The sequence below is a fragment of the Selaginella moellendorffii genome, unplaced genomic scaffold, assembly GCF_000143415.4.
Source record: "Selaginella moellendorffii unplaced genomic scaffold, v1.0 SELMOscaffold_35, whole genome shotgun sequence".
Lineage (NCBI taxonomy): Eukaryota > Viridiplantae > Streptophyta > Lycopodiopsida > Selaginellales > Selaginellaceae > Selaginella > Selaginella moellendorffii.
In genome coordinates, this window is record NW_003314296.1 from 1,247,417 (window position 1) to 1,262,206 (window position 14,790).

General features: G+C 41.9%; 1 protein-coding gene and 1 long non-coding RNA gene across 2 annotated transcripts; one reads left to right on the forward strand and one right to left on the reverse strand.

Annotated features, from left to right (window-relative positions):
• Positions 1-7,658: 7,658 nt before the first annotated feature.
• On the forward strand, positions 7,659-8,091 carry LOC112349092. The gene is made up of 2 exons (XR_002993279.1): positions 7,659-7,746; positions 7,802-8,091. It is a non-coding gene; the product is annotated as an uncharacterized LOC112349092 (long non-coding RNA).
• A 4,604-nt stretch (positions 8,092-12,695) lies between these two features.
• Positions 12,696-13,451, reverse strand: LOC112349043. Its single transcript, XM_024682632.1, has 3 exons — positions 13,340-13,451; positions 13,114-13,193; positions 12,696-13,028 (listed from the first exon to the last, which is right to left on the reverse strand). The coding sequence occupies exons 1-3, from the start codon at positions 13,449-13,451 to the stop codon at positions 12,696-12,698; spliced, it is 525 nt and encodes a 174-aa protein (XP_024538400.1).
• Positions 13,452-14,790: the final 1,339 nt, after the last annotated feature.

The window sequence follows — 14,790 nt, forward strand, 5'->3', positions numbered from 1 at the left end:
TTTCTTAAAATTAAAATTAGATATTATAAAATATTACTTAGGGTATTCAAAGCTGTTAGCAATGCTATATGAGAAATAAACTCTCTAAGATATCATTAGTTAAAAGATCCCAAAATCACGATGAAATCGATAAAGAGTTTGAACTGAGCTAGGATTGGATATATTTAGGACTCAATATATCTAGGGTTGGCCTGATATATCTAAAGCCTAATATCTTAAAATCTTAACTCGATCTGAAATTTTTATAGTTTCATTCAGAATCCTTTAGCTTATGATATCTTTAAGAGTTTATTTTTACACGAAATTGTATATATAAACTATATTTATATATATTTTATATAAGCCACAAAAATTATTATGCTAATTTTAAAATAGTTTATTAAATATAATATAGTTATTTATTTGTTACAATAGTTATGATACATGTATATAGTTTATGATATAGTTTTTAAGAAATAAAATAATAACATCTTTGACACCCTTTGTCACGTGTCTATTATATAAAAAATTATGCTGATAAAAAAGGAAATTATTTTTAATTAATAATACAATTAGAAATTTAGCACTTAAATAAAATTAAGTAGAAAGACCTTGAACTACTAAAATATATTGGCTCAACATAGTTAGATGTTAAGAATTTAAAATTTTATAATTGAAAATCTTTGAACTTTAATAAAGATATCTGAACAATTCTTTAAGATATATATTTAACCCATATGAAACCCACATACAAATGAGTTTTTTTCTAGATAACCATTCTAAAGGGCATATACAGAGACCAAAGAACCCCAAGATTAAGAATCTATACAAGTCATTCTAGAAAAGATTTCTAGAGCTTGTGATAACAAGCCGTTGCTACCAAAACTAACAAGCATTATATTGCAAGAGATTAGATTTATCGAACGCATCAAAGCAAACATCACTACTGCCTGCTCCATATGCCCATTCTGGAGACTATGAAAAAAGTCCATGTCAGATCGTTTCTATCGGGGGAGTGATCGAACAAAGCTTGGGCAGTGACTTGTGAGTGGCCATTTATCACAGCGTTCCACGACACGGCACTCTTCTCGGGGATGGAATGGAACGCTCGCATTGCGTGGTCGGGGCAAATCCGGAGACGATAGTAGTGAAGGAGAAGATGCTCCACCATGGCATTCTCTTGAAACTCTCCCTCGAATCGCCCATGAGCTCTTGCTGGGAGGAATCCCATGAAATTCCACAAGACAATGTGTGGAGTCCTTGCAGAAGAAGAAGGCCGTGCAGGCCTCGAATTGCGCTGCCTCGGAGGATGTTGGAGGAGAAGACATTGGGGTCTGGATTCGCGGCGTAGGCGGCCTCGGCATTGCCCAAGCTCCCACATTTGCCATAAATGTAAGCGATCATGTTGGTGAGGTATCGATTCGGCCAGTAGCAGGAGCCACGCGTGGATCCTCCAAATCTCTGGCCTCCGCTGGATGTCGTCCACGTGGACAGTCAGATGGACTCCAAATCTTCCTTTCCTCCAAATCCAATGAGGTGCTGAAACTATATTTTAATATCTGTTAGTGTTTAGTTATAGCATGCATGCTGTATTGTTCTATGGTCTTAGGATTGGCCTTAGAAAACTATTATTATTTCATTTTTTTAATTTTTAATTTTTCAAATATTTTATTATTGTCTGGAGAAGAGAGGAGCTTATTGAGAGTTGGGCGTGACATTACACCGTAGGAATCTAAAAGTGTAACTTGCAGTGTACATGTTTAAAAAATTATAGTGAGCTATATCTATACTAGTATTTGCCCAGCCAATGCTGGGTAGTTGGCAAAGCCTCTCAAACTTACTAACATATCTTTGTGAGAATTTGCTCACATCTCACAATTTCCTTGTGAAATGATTCCTTTATTTTTAGCACCAGTCTATTGTTATCCATTGGGCCATAGGGAAGATTAAAAAACAAACAAAGTTCGATACTTCGATATATTAATCCATATGCACAAGCTTTTAGAATGATGTATGTAACTGCTTATAGAGATATAAATCAGTCTTGATTGCATCTTATGCATCCACAGATTTTAGGGACAACTCACAACCAAGAAGTTGATAATCGGCCTCTTCCTGCTACATTGCCATCTATCCAAGATGACATGTAACTGATTCGGGTCAGGCTTGATACTAAACTGCACTCCCAGGAATTCTTTGATGGTCGGGAACAGCAACCCCTGTATGGCAAACAGGAAAGTTTGTGAGATCGACTTCTTTCCTTTCCAGCTTCACAGATAGATACCTGGTGAGTTGAATCTACAACTCCTCCCACCTTTTATCTCCTGTAGCAAGGACATGGCTGCTTGCGTCCCCAGGTCCTCTGGAAGCTGGAGCTCGGATGCTCCAGAATGCATAGTCACGCACTCGGAGCTTAAAATGCAGCTGGTGGTCGTTTCTGCCACCAATGAGATCCCATAGCCCAGAGATTTGTGCCATGACAAAGGAAGCAAGATGAAAAAAGTTTACCTTGCAGCACAAAATCATGGAACTTACTTCCCGGAATCCGAACCAGTAGAGCGATCAGTAAAGATGTACACGTCGGGGAGCAAGCGCTTTAGCACACCACATTCGATTGGCCATATGAGGTGAGACGGGTGTGGAGTAACTCACTCCTCGGATACGTTTCACCATGCCCTCGTCCACCCATGTAGCAGCCTGGCGAAGGATTCTTAGCGAGGAGAGAAAGAAAAGAAGAGGAGTTTGGAGAAACTGACCGTGAGGCTCTTGGGGACAATGGGAACTTTGAGGACGGCCTCACTGCCACCCAAGGGAGGAGCTCCGCGGGCAACAACCTTGAGTTCTAGGCCTTTGACTGGAACCAGCGCAGTAGACATGATCAAGCTCGAATCCCAGCCAGCAGCAACCATTTGGGAGTGGATTTGCTTACCCACCGGAGGAAATCGCGATCCACAGCACGCTCCAAGGGCCGCGACCCACTTGATCCTGCCCGGAGTGACGCCCTGGAGCAGCAATCTCCGGTCAACACTTTGCATGTGCCACGTGTTGCCGGGCCTTCCTCTCCCGCCCCACGCGGCTTGGCCACCTCCCATTGGCCGGGAGCAAACATCAGCGCGATTATTCTCGAACACGTGGTTAAAGAAATAACCCCTTTACAGTTACCCCCCATCGGACGGCCCCGATTGGCTGGATCCGGCAGCCCACAAAGTTCGGCGTTTGCTCCTTATAGTAGTAGATGCATATCTATATGCAGCCAGAAGAAAAAAAGAAAAGTCCCTTGTAAATTATTAACTTAGGTGCATCTCCACTGTAGTCATGCAATCAAATTTTGTGGAAGGGAAGATATATATTTGATTTGCTCCAGCACACAAACAGCACAAACATGCCATTGAGCTTACCAATTCGATCATATATACCAAATTCTCATCAGTTGTCACTTTAGCATAATCAAACAATCACACACAATGTTGTGCCATTTAATTCTCGATGACCCTGCCAGCATATGCAAGCCTTCCTCACCATTCGAACAAGAAAGACGCTAGACAACAAGCTAGAAATAGTTTTAACGCAGTTTATATTAGTGGTAACTACATCACAGCCGTTGGATTAAAGGATATTTTAGAATATACCATCCAAACCGTTAGATTTTAGTGCGGTTAGGTTTTCGGGTGGCTATGGATTCCGGGGGCGAGGTGAGAGAGACTCGGGTATTCGTCTTCCTCTGTGCAGCGGAAAGCTGCCATTTGAATCCCTCGGAGCTCTCCATCCGGTTGCACCGAGACGAAGGCGACGTTTTCCATCCCCTCTCTCTCAACTACACAACGGGCCTGTCGTGCCGGACTTGGGACGAGCTGGTCCAGGAGCTCAACTGCGTCTATTCTGACACAATTGCTTCGCTCCCCGACGCATCCCTTCCCGACGCCAAGACGCAGCAAAATCATCCAAGGCATCCAGCCGCCCAAGGACGAAAGGGAGCCGGCTTGGATGTCGAAGCTGTCCGAGATTTGCAGAGGTAGGATCGACGTGGACTTGCTTTTGTGCTCGCCTTTCGCTACCATCTGGACGTGAACGATCCAAACATCGTCTCCATCGACAAGGAGCAAGATTGCCAGGACCTGATCACGCAAGAAGAAGAAGAGCTCTACATTGATCGTCACCTCCCTCGAGCTCAAGCTGACGAGATTGTGTGCGAGATCTCTCAAGTTTTGCCACAGTCGTACCAGTGGCTGGGTCTGGAGGAGATGGACAGCAAAGAGGAGGTTTTCCGCGTGATCAACTGGGACATGGAGGTGAGGAGCAAAAGCTCGGCCGTTCTTGCGCATGGAAGCGACGCTGTTCTTGGGATCGAAGTCGTCAGTGGGCTGAGCCGGCAGGGATTGAACAGATGCGAGATGGAATTCTACCTGTGGGCGCGTTTTTGCAGCTGGTGACTGATTTCAAGAGTGCCGCTGTCTTTTACTATTGGTTTCCGCGGACAGGATCCATCGGCACCTTGAGGAAGCTCGTGAAGTTGATCGCGTTGAGATTACCCAATTGTCCAGAGTCTGAAATGGCTTGGTCGATTCTGGGCTGGAAACGCTTCGTGGATCCTCCTCCAAACCTCTGGCCTCCAGCTCCTGGATGTCGTCCATGTGGATTCCAAATCTTCCTTTGCATTCCAAATCTAATGAGAGGTGCTGAAATGATATTTTGTTATTTCCCAGTGTTCATGGCTTCGTGGTTATAGCGTGCACGCTGCAATGTTCTATTGTGTAGGGTTGCTGGGTTCGATTCCCATCTGCCTCAACTTCCAATTAAGAACACTACGGTCTTAGGGTCGCCCCCTAACGTGATTACTATTTTATTATTTTATTATTAGATTAACTGCGTTGAGTTTCTGGGTGTTAAGTACCATTTTATTATTTTCATTTTTTTTAACACTATACAATTTACTAGTGAGAGTGGCTCTCCTCAAAATCTCAACAAAGCAAGCAAACCATACATAGCCTAATAGTATGTTGTCAAGTCCAAAATGAAAGTCAATAGGAAAAGGTTATTCATCCACAATTTGTATATATTAGCAATTATTGTTATTGTAAATATTGTTCTTTCTATATATAAAATTGGGCATTAGCGCAGAACTCAAGTGAAAACCTAATACTCAATGACAAGATCATTACTACTCAACCACTTCCACTTGTGAAGACCACTTGAACATCCCTTTTTCCAATTGGAGCTTCCTCCTAGTGTGAGTGATGGGAGAATCCACCAAATGGAAAGGACCATTTACCTGGATGGGCTTCAAGAGACCCTCCCTTGCTTGCCTCATGTCATCTACCAATTTGTATGACTTTGGACAAACGAATCTCAATACCTTCAATGTCACACCTTCAGCTACATGCGTACGTTGAAACAAATCAGAATTGCTCCACTCTTAATTGCCAAATCTACACAAGCATATGAAGAGCGAAGAAAAACAATGCTGGTACTGAGCACAACTTTTGAGAACAATGTTTAGCTGGTGTGGCTCAACACCAGAGTCCTCTCCAGATGCTATAGCGCTTGCAAGATTTGCAAGTGTCACCTTCCTTTGCTAACTTTAGAGGTTAGACAAGAATCATGCACATGTCCTTTCTAGACACCCAAAATGCTGATGGCATTCTCGTCACAAGCAATGGTTCTGCACTTAACGCTATCCATCAAACCTTATTCACCTGAAACAATTTGAAGTGTATAATGAAAGATTGCACCTTTTATTTCAATTACAAAGCATGGGTCTGGTTTTTGGATTGCACGCCCTGCCACCAAGATCATAGATCTCCTTGAACCTCCTAAGTTTTATCCTTAAGCTTACCATCTGAAATTTCTGAATATTTATAATAAGGAGGAGTTGTCAAACTTTTTGGGCTGCCGGATTCAGCTAGTGGTAGCCGTCCAATAAGGGGATAATTATCTTTAACCACATCTTAGTGAATAATTGTTCTAATGTTTTCTTTCAGCCAATGGGAGGTGGCCAATTGCCTTGGCAAGAGAGGAAAGTGTTGTGACGCAAATGTGTTGACTAGCATTGAGGCTCAACTTTTTGTACTGGAAATTTATTGGGTCACTTGGATTTTATAATTCTTTCTAAGGAATTTGATAATTTTCTTTTAAGGAAACATATGCTTATAGCTATGTCCTCAATTTTTCTTTCAAAGTGGAATATAAAATTTGTTGTTTTGATGCTATTCCAATTTAATTTTCAATATAACTAATCAAAACAATGCTTAAGGGATATTTTATATTCAGTTTTTATTAATCAATACCTTGGAAGATTTTTTAGGTGCAATTTTACTTTATGGAGCATGATTAAGAGTAGACTCAAGCCAGAAGATGATATGGATAATAAAAAGGGACACCAAGAATAACAAAGTGTTAGAGATGAGGCCTCAAAAAGAAATATCAAAACTATTTACAATCTCCTGTCTAGTATGTTATTTTCTTGCAAGTGTTGCAACAATCATTCTTCTTTTCCTTTTGAACTTGTCCGATTTGCTACTCTCGCCCTGATCATTTGTTAGTCCTAGTCTCTTACACTATGACAAATCATTTCCCCTTTCCTGTGAAGGGTGCCAATTCTTTCTCATTCAAGCTTTTACTTGAGAAAACCCTCCAAAACTATAAGACCGGCTATGATTTGGCCAAAAGTGTTGTTAAAACTTAAATGATATAACTTTGCAAGTTGCATTGGTCCACTCCTATCTGTACATGCTTTATGAAGCAGTGTTTGAGAAGAACCAGAGAGTAGCCATGTCTAGCAAGAAGAAGCAGGCAATAGAGATGCAACAAGAAGAAGTGTTCAATTGAGATTTTGAATTAGGAGCTCAAATCTCGGCAAAGCTACTGGAAAGGCACAGAAAGCTACTCGGTTGGAAGAAGCTTCTCCTCCACTCTCTCGATCCTGAGAGTGTCTCAGACAACAACAACAAAGTGAGTCCTTGCCACTTCTGCCTCTGCCACTGCTTAGATGATCTTGAGCTTGAAATTGGTGTCACAAAGGTGAGCTGTGATTGGAGCTGAGGGCACTCTACCACATCACCGGCTACCAAGTTGAGTTTAAGATTCAAAAGAGCCAAGGAGATTAGACACTCAAGTCCACTCACTCTATCATCTGGATCTTGAATGCAAGCTATTTCAATCACAAGAGTGACTACGAGAAAAAGGTGAAGCTAATTGCAGATCTGGAGCACAAGTCATGAGCAAAAGTGTGCTTCCCACCTGACCAAGGTTTGTGAAAGCTTTCTCTTTCATACTTTACAGTTGGCTAGCTGCAAAAACCAACCGAAGAAGCACACACATCATATAATAGGTAACAGGAAGCAAAGAAAAGATTTGTTTTGAAGAGGAGCAGCTTGACAAGACAAGGAAGAGAGGTTGAAGGCAATTTACAAGAATGCTGGGTGAGCAAAACACCAACACTGGACAAGCTGGACATTTATGAAAGAAAAGAACTTAGTAGCAAAAGAGCTAGGAAGAAACATGGACGAAAGCTAGATATTTATGTAAATGAGGAGAAAAGACACTGCTCTAAGATAAAAGAATTACTTATTATCTAGAGAAGATAATTATAGATTGACTCAGTAGTGGTTCTCCAAGCTGGAGATCCACTGCTGAGTAAGCATGCCGTGGAGGTCGCCTTGGATGCGATTGGGAGCTGCGTGATCGAGAAGGTGATCAATATTTGGTTGCGGCATGAGGAATTTGAGAGCGTTGGCCCTGTCAGCTCCTCAAATTGGTCATGCGCTCTAGGTAACAAAAAATTCGCATTTTGGGGCAAATTGGGATCACTGTGGTGTTTGTCTAGATCATTGTTCTTGAGGATCAAGCCTTCATGGTTTGTGAAAACCTCCTCTCTCTTTCTCTCACTCGCATTAAAATCCCATCTTAAATCCAAAGCTCATAGTGACCCAACTGGAGATATGGCTGCCAAGTTGAGTGAAAGAACAAACAGAAATTGTCATTTAGAAAGTTTACTTTCACATTCATTTGATCAACAATCATATTGTAGTGAGCAATAAAGACTAAACTAATTGCATTTTAAAATTGGAGAAAATATCTTTGTGAAATTAATTAATGGCAATATTGCAAACTAAAGAAGCAATATAAATCTTCTTGTTTAAAGAATACTAACCTCTTCCCAAACAAGAGATCTCCAATGGGACTCTTACTAGAAACACATTCAGAAAAAGTGGTGTTAACCAGGAATTTTTTACTAAAACACTAAATGAATTGTTAATCTTAAACACCCTTCCACCATCTATTACTTGGGTCTTTTTATCTATTTATCTTCCTTTTTGAGACTTGGAAATGATACTTCTATATAATACTATTTGGACATTGTATACATAGAATTTTATTAGTGTAAATGAGATGTAAAGGCTTATATATGTATGTATGTATATAATATATATATACATATATATATATATACACACACATATAGAAGATGATAGAAGACATTCAGGATTCTCTCATGGATGGGCTGGGATCTGAAGGAACAACAGGAGGAAGCATCAATGATCTATAGGTGGTGTCAATTGTTCTTAATCCTTTTGTACAAAGTGTTTCAACTACTGCACATACATTATTTTTGGAGGATTAACCTATTGAACATCATGCTAGACCTCATAAACTTGTGGTCCAACTTGCAATAACACTTGATATAGTTCCTTTCACTGAGTAAAGAGTCCTAAAACTTAGCATTATTAGCTCTTGGCAAATACATAGATAAACTCAACTCCATTGGTAGGATTAAATTAAGACTATATGGAAGTTTATATAGTGAAGCACCAATAGAACTTTACACCACTGTGATATATGCATACTGAAGAAATGGCAAATAACTTGTGAGACACAAAATCTCTAAGCCCTAAAGTGGAGCCGAAAGGGTGCCACGTGGTAGTGGCCGAAGCGAAAGCCAAACGAGCGTAACATGTTTGGACTAAAAGCTCAAACTTGAAAAGGTCAAGAGTGGGAGTGGAACTCCCAATAAAGTGCTCGAGGAACAAGCATGAAGTGAGCAATGAGTGAGTCTCTAGAAAAGGGACACAAGAGGACCAAAACATGACACGTGGAAGAGTCCGAGATGGACCCGAAATGGAGTCCAAGATGGAGCCCGAGATGGAGTCTGAGATGGACCCGAGATGGAGTCCAAAGTCAAGATTGAGACCGAGACTGGGACCGAGACCGAGACCAAGACTGGAACCGAGACCGAGACCAAGGCCGAGGCCGAGACTAAGCCCAAGCTCGAGTCCGAGTTTGAGTTCAAGTCCGAGTCCGAGTCCGAGTCCGAGTCCAAGTTTGAGAGGGTGAAAGCCCAAAACATTCGTCTCCCAGACCCTAGGGGGTTTGGTGAGCTCCAAAAATATAGTAAGGGGGAGGACTACAGTGGAGCCAATTTGGCCAAGAAAGGCTAGTTTGGCCTAGGAAGGCTATACCCAGTGTTGGGTGATGAGCTGCCCACTGGGAAGTCCAAGACTAGAGTGAACACAGACCAACAAGCGGGGTAGCTTGGTGAAGTGTTCAAAAGCCGACTCTAATTCCCCCTGGAGATCAACTAGCCGATGCTCCCAGTCCAAGTGTGGGTAGCATTACTTACTTAGATACCTGGTGTGGCTCAACGAAACCTCGCTCTAAGCCCATGGCTAGAGCACCCAAAGGCAAAAGGCAGGGAGAGTACCCATGAGGCTCGCATAAAGCCACGGTGTTCCAAAATGTTGCCCTAAAGTCCCAAACTATGAAAAGGAAGAGGAGCCGTCCTCTAGTGTAGAGACCAAGGATACGGTCGTGTGAGGAAGAAGTCTCAGAGGACCGTGGGACTTAGTGGTCGAGCTTGTGGGCCTTGATCCAGTGGTAGTGTTGGCGAACACGGCCATGGATAGAAAGGGACTTGATGGGGACTGAAAAAGGGGTATTGGGGAAAGTTATGTTTGTGGGCATTTTAAGGATGCTAAGGAGTGGATTTGGGATGATCACTCATGGACGGTTGGCTCAATCCTTGAAAGATGAGACTGTGATGTAGATGGTGTTAGACCACTAGTGTGACCAAGGTGAAGGGGCATGGCCTTAGCGTAACAAGGTGATATATCGATGGTACCTTGGGGTGTCGGTCACGGGATTGGACACATGGAGCACTTGGACCAAGTGCAATGGTTGAGTGGCATAGATGCCATTTTTGGGGCTAGCAAGTCCCTAAGTCCAGGTTAGGAAAGGCAAAATACTTTGACCTAAGGTCAAGATACTACCAGATTAGGGTAGTAGAGGAAGATGTCGAGAAGACAATCAGTCAAACAAAGTATGGGAGATTCGAGTTTCTGGTGATACCTCAAAATGGTCAGAGGTATGGTTAAGTGACTAAAGTAGAATGGAAAATTTAATCGCTTACAATTTGGTATCGGAGCTATTCCTTAGTCCAACTTTTATTGGTGCTCAAGTATATCACTACTGGTGTTGGCATTAGAAGGTCCTAGGAGTGGGCCTATCCTTGAGGAGTAGTAGGTCGGGAAGACATGGCTCTCCACTACTATTCAGGTGTGAACTTGTAAGCGATGTGGTGGATAGAAAAGGGCCAATAATGGAACGACTTTGGGATTTTGGGAACAGTATAAGGTTTCCTTAGAGAGCTGAGGATGTGATCCAGATGAGCGTTTGACGCAGCAAACGGGCTAATGTAGTTGTAGTAAACAACTATAGTTGGGATCATGAAAAAGATGCAAAGTCCAAAACAATAAAGGAGTCACAAGATTACTTTCATATAGTTGAGGCTGGTACTCATAACTTTGAGACAGAAATTGATGACCATAGGAGGTCAAATATAGAAGAGGACACAAGTCCTTGAAATAATAGCCAGGGTTACCTCTAATAAATGCTGGAACAACCCAAGGAGTTGGGGGTGTACTCAGAGGAGGAGTTGGTATTCTCATCACATGGACAAGTGGTCCTAAGGGGCAAAAAGTTGCCCCAAGAGAACAAATTAAGTGTCGAAGTAACATTTGCAAAGATGGTTCTTGTGAGTAGGACTTGAATACAAGAAGTTGTATTCCAGAGTTGTATTCCAAAAAATTAAGCCTCAATGCTAATCAACACATTTACGTCACAACACTTTCCTCTCTTGCCAAGGCAATTGGCCACCTCCCATTGGCTAAAAGAAAACATTAGAATAATTATTCACTAAGATGTGGTTAAAGATGATTATCCCCCTATCTGACGGCCACCACTAGCTGAATCTGGCAGCCCAAAAAGTTTGGCAACTCTTCCTTATTATAAATATTCAGAAATTTCAGATGGTAAGCTTAAGGATAAAACTTAGGAGGTTCAAAGAGATCTATGATCTTGGTGGCAGGGCGTGCAATCCAAAATCCAGACCCATGCTTTGTAATTGGAATAAAAGGTGCAATCAAATTGTTTCAAATTCAAATTACTTCAAATTGTTTCAGGTGAATAAGGTTTGATGGATAGCGTTAAGTGCAGAACCATTGCTTGTGACGAGAATGCCATCAGCATTTTGGGTGTCTAGAAAGGACATGTGCATGATTCTTGTCTAACCTCTAAAGTTAGCAAAGGAAGGTGACACTTGCAAATCTTGCAAGCGCTGTAGCATCTGGAGAGGACTCTGGTGTTGAGCCACACCAGCTAAACATTGTTCTCAAAAGTTGCGCTCAGTACCAGCATTGTTTTTCTTCGCTCTTCATATGCTTGTGTAGATTTGGCAATTAAGAGTGGAGCAATTCTGATTTGTTTCAACGTACGTATGTAGCTGAAGGTGTGACATTGAAGGTATTGAGATTCGTTTGTCCAAAGTCATACAAATTGGTAGATGACATGAGGCAAGCAAGGGAGGGTCTCTTGAAGCCCATCCAGGTAAATGGTCCTTTCCATTTGGTGGATTCTCCCATCACTCACACTAGGAGGAAGCTCCAATTGGAAAAAGGGATGTTCAAGTGGTCTTCACAAGTGGAAGTGGTTGAGTAGTAATGATCTTGTCATTGAGTATTAGGTTTTCACTTGAGTTCTGCGCTAATGCCCAATTTTATATATAGAAAGAACAATATTTACAATAACAATAATTGCTAATATATACAAATTGTGGATGAATAACCTTTTCCTATTGACTTTCATTTTGGACTTGACAACATACTATTAGGCTATGTATGGTTTGCTTGCTTTGTTGAGATTTTGAGGAGAGCCACTCTCACTAGTAAATTGTATAGTGTTAAAAAAAATGAAAATAATAAAATGGTACTTAACACCCAGAAACTCAACGCAGTTAATCTAATAATAAAATAATAAAATAGTAATCACGTTAGGGGGCGACCCTAAGACCATAGTGTTCTTAATTGGAAGTTGAGGCGGATGGGAATCGAACCCAGCAACCCTACACAATAGAACATTGCAGCGTGCACGCTATAACCACGAAGCCATGAACACTGGGAAATAACAAAATATCATTTCAGCACCTCTCATTGGATTTGGAATGCAAAGGAAGATTTGGAATCCACATGGACGACATCCAGGAGCTGGAGGCCAGAGGTTTGGAGGAGGATCCACGAAGCGTTTCCAGCCCAGAATCGACCAAGCCATTTCAGACTCTGGACAATTGGGTAATCTCAACGCGATCAACTTCACGAGCTTCCTCAAGGTGCCGATGGATCCTGTCCGCGGAAACCAATAGTAAAAGACAGCGGCACTCTTGAAATCAGTCACCAGCTGCAAAAACGCGCCCACAGGTAGAATTCCATCTCGCATCTGTTCAATCCCTGCCGGCTCAGCCCACTGACGACTTCGATCCCAAGAACAGCGTCGCTTCCATGTGCAAGAACGGCCGAGCTTTTGCTCCTCACCTCCACGTCCCAGTTGATCACGCGGAAAACCTCCTCTTTGCTGTCCATCTCCTCCAGACCCAGCCACTGGTACGACTGTGGCAAAACTTGAGAGATCTCGCACACAATCTCGTCAGCTTGAGCTCGAGGGAGGTGACGATCAATGTAGAGCTCTTCTTCTTCTTGCGTGATCAGGTCCTGGCAATCTTGCTCCTTGTCGATGGAGACGATGTTTGGATCGTTCACGTCCAGATGGTAGCGAAAGGCGAGCACAAAAGCAAGTCCACGTCGATCCTACCTCTGCAAATCTCGGACAGCTTCGACATCCAAGCCGGCTCCCTTTCGTCCTTGGGCGGCTGGATGCCTTGGATGATTTTGCTGCGTCTTGGCGTCGGGAAGGGATGCGTCGGGGAGCGAAGCAATTGTGTCAGAATAGATGCAGTTGAGCTCCTGGACCAGCTCGTCCCAAGTCCGGCACGACAGGCCCGTTGTGTAGTTGAGAGAGAGGGGATGGAAAACGTCGCCTTCGTCTCGGTGCAACCGGATGGAGAGCTCCGAGGGATTCAAATGGCAGCTTTCCGCTGCACAGAGGAAGACGAATACCCGAGTCTCTCTCACCTCGCCCCCGGAATCCATAGCCACCCGAAAACCTAACCGCACTAAAATCTAACGGTTTGGATGGTATATTCTAAAATATCCTTTAATCCAACGGCTGTGATGTAGTTACCACTAATATAAACTGCGTTAAAACTATTTCTAGCTTGTTGTCTAGCGTCTTTCTTGTTCAAATGGTGAGGAAGGCTTGCATATGCTGGCAGGGTCATCGAGAATTAAATGGCACAACATTGTGTGTGATTGTTTGATTATGCTAAAGTGACAACTGATGAGAATTTGGTATATATGATCGAATTGGTAAGCTCAATGGCATGTTTGTGCTGTTTGTGTGCTGGAGCAAATCAAATATATATCTTCCCTTCCACAAAATTTGATTGCATGACTACAGTGGAGATGCACCTAAGTTAATACTTTTTAATGATCTGTTTGATCAATCTACAAGGGACTTTTCCTTTTTTCTTCTGGCTGCATATAGATATAGGTCACTATAATTTTTTAAACATGTACATTGCAAGTTACACTTTTAGATTGCTACAGTGTAATGTCATGCCCAGCTTTCAGTAAGCTCCTCTCTCTAGCTCACCAAGACATTTTGCACTCTTTCTCCAGCCACTAATAAAAAATAATAATAATAATAAAGGAAAATAATAAAATAGTGTTTATGTTCAGAGGGCATACTATTCCTACTTGAAAGGATGAGGCAGATTGGGAATCAAACCCAACAATCCTATACTATAGAACAATACATGCTATAACCACAAAGCCATGAACATTGGGAGATAATAAAATATAATTTTAGCACCTCTCACTGGATTTGAAATGCAAAAGAAGATTTTTAATTGTCTACATAGTATGTTCTAAATGTATGGTACTGATAGTAGTTTGAAGCACTAGCAGTTTGGAACCTACTAGGTTATATCACTCCTTATTCTGTTTTCAACTTAAGCCTAAACCTAAGTTCCATATTATTTTTAATGGTGGGGTACCCACCTCCTTACGTTAGGCCATTGGTATGCCAAAATTATGCTAGCTGCTGACATTATTTTTCATATAAGAGTTGAATACAAAGAGCTGGTGCCTGTAAGGGAAGTTGAGTGCATATTAAACTCTTGTTTTATAGCATAACAGGCTCAAAGTCTTATCTTGAGCTGTAAAAGAAAACAAGTTAATTTGCATTAAGTTCAGCAAGAGTTGCTTCCATGGTCTTTAGGACAAATGCCATGCCTAAAGAGAAGTAGAAGCTAGGAGTCATCATGCTCTTTTCTTCCTCTATATCAGAGTTAGCAAAATAAAAATTTGAATCATAAAAGGCTTTAGGAATTGGTGGTATTGTTTATCAATCTTTAGCAACCTTTGCTTC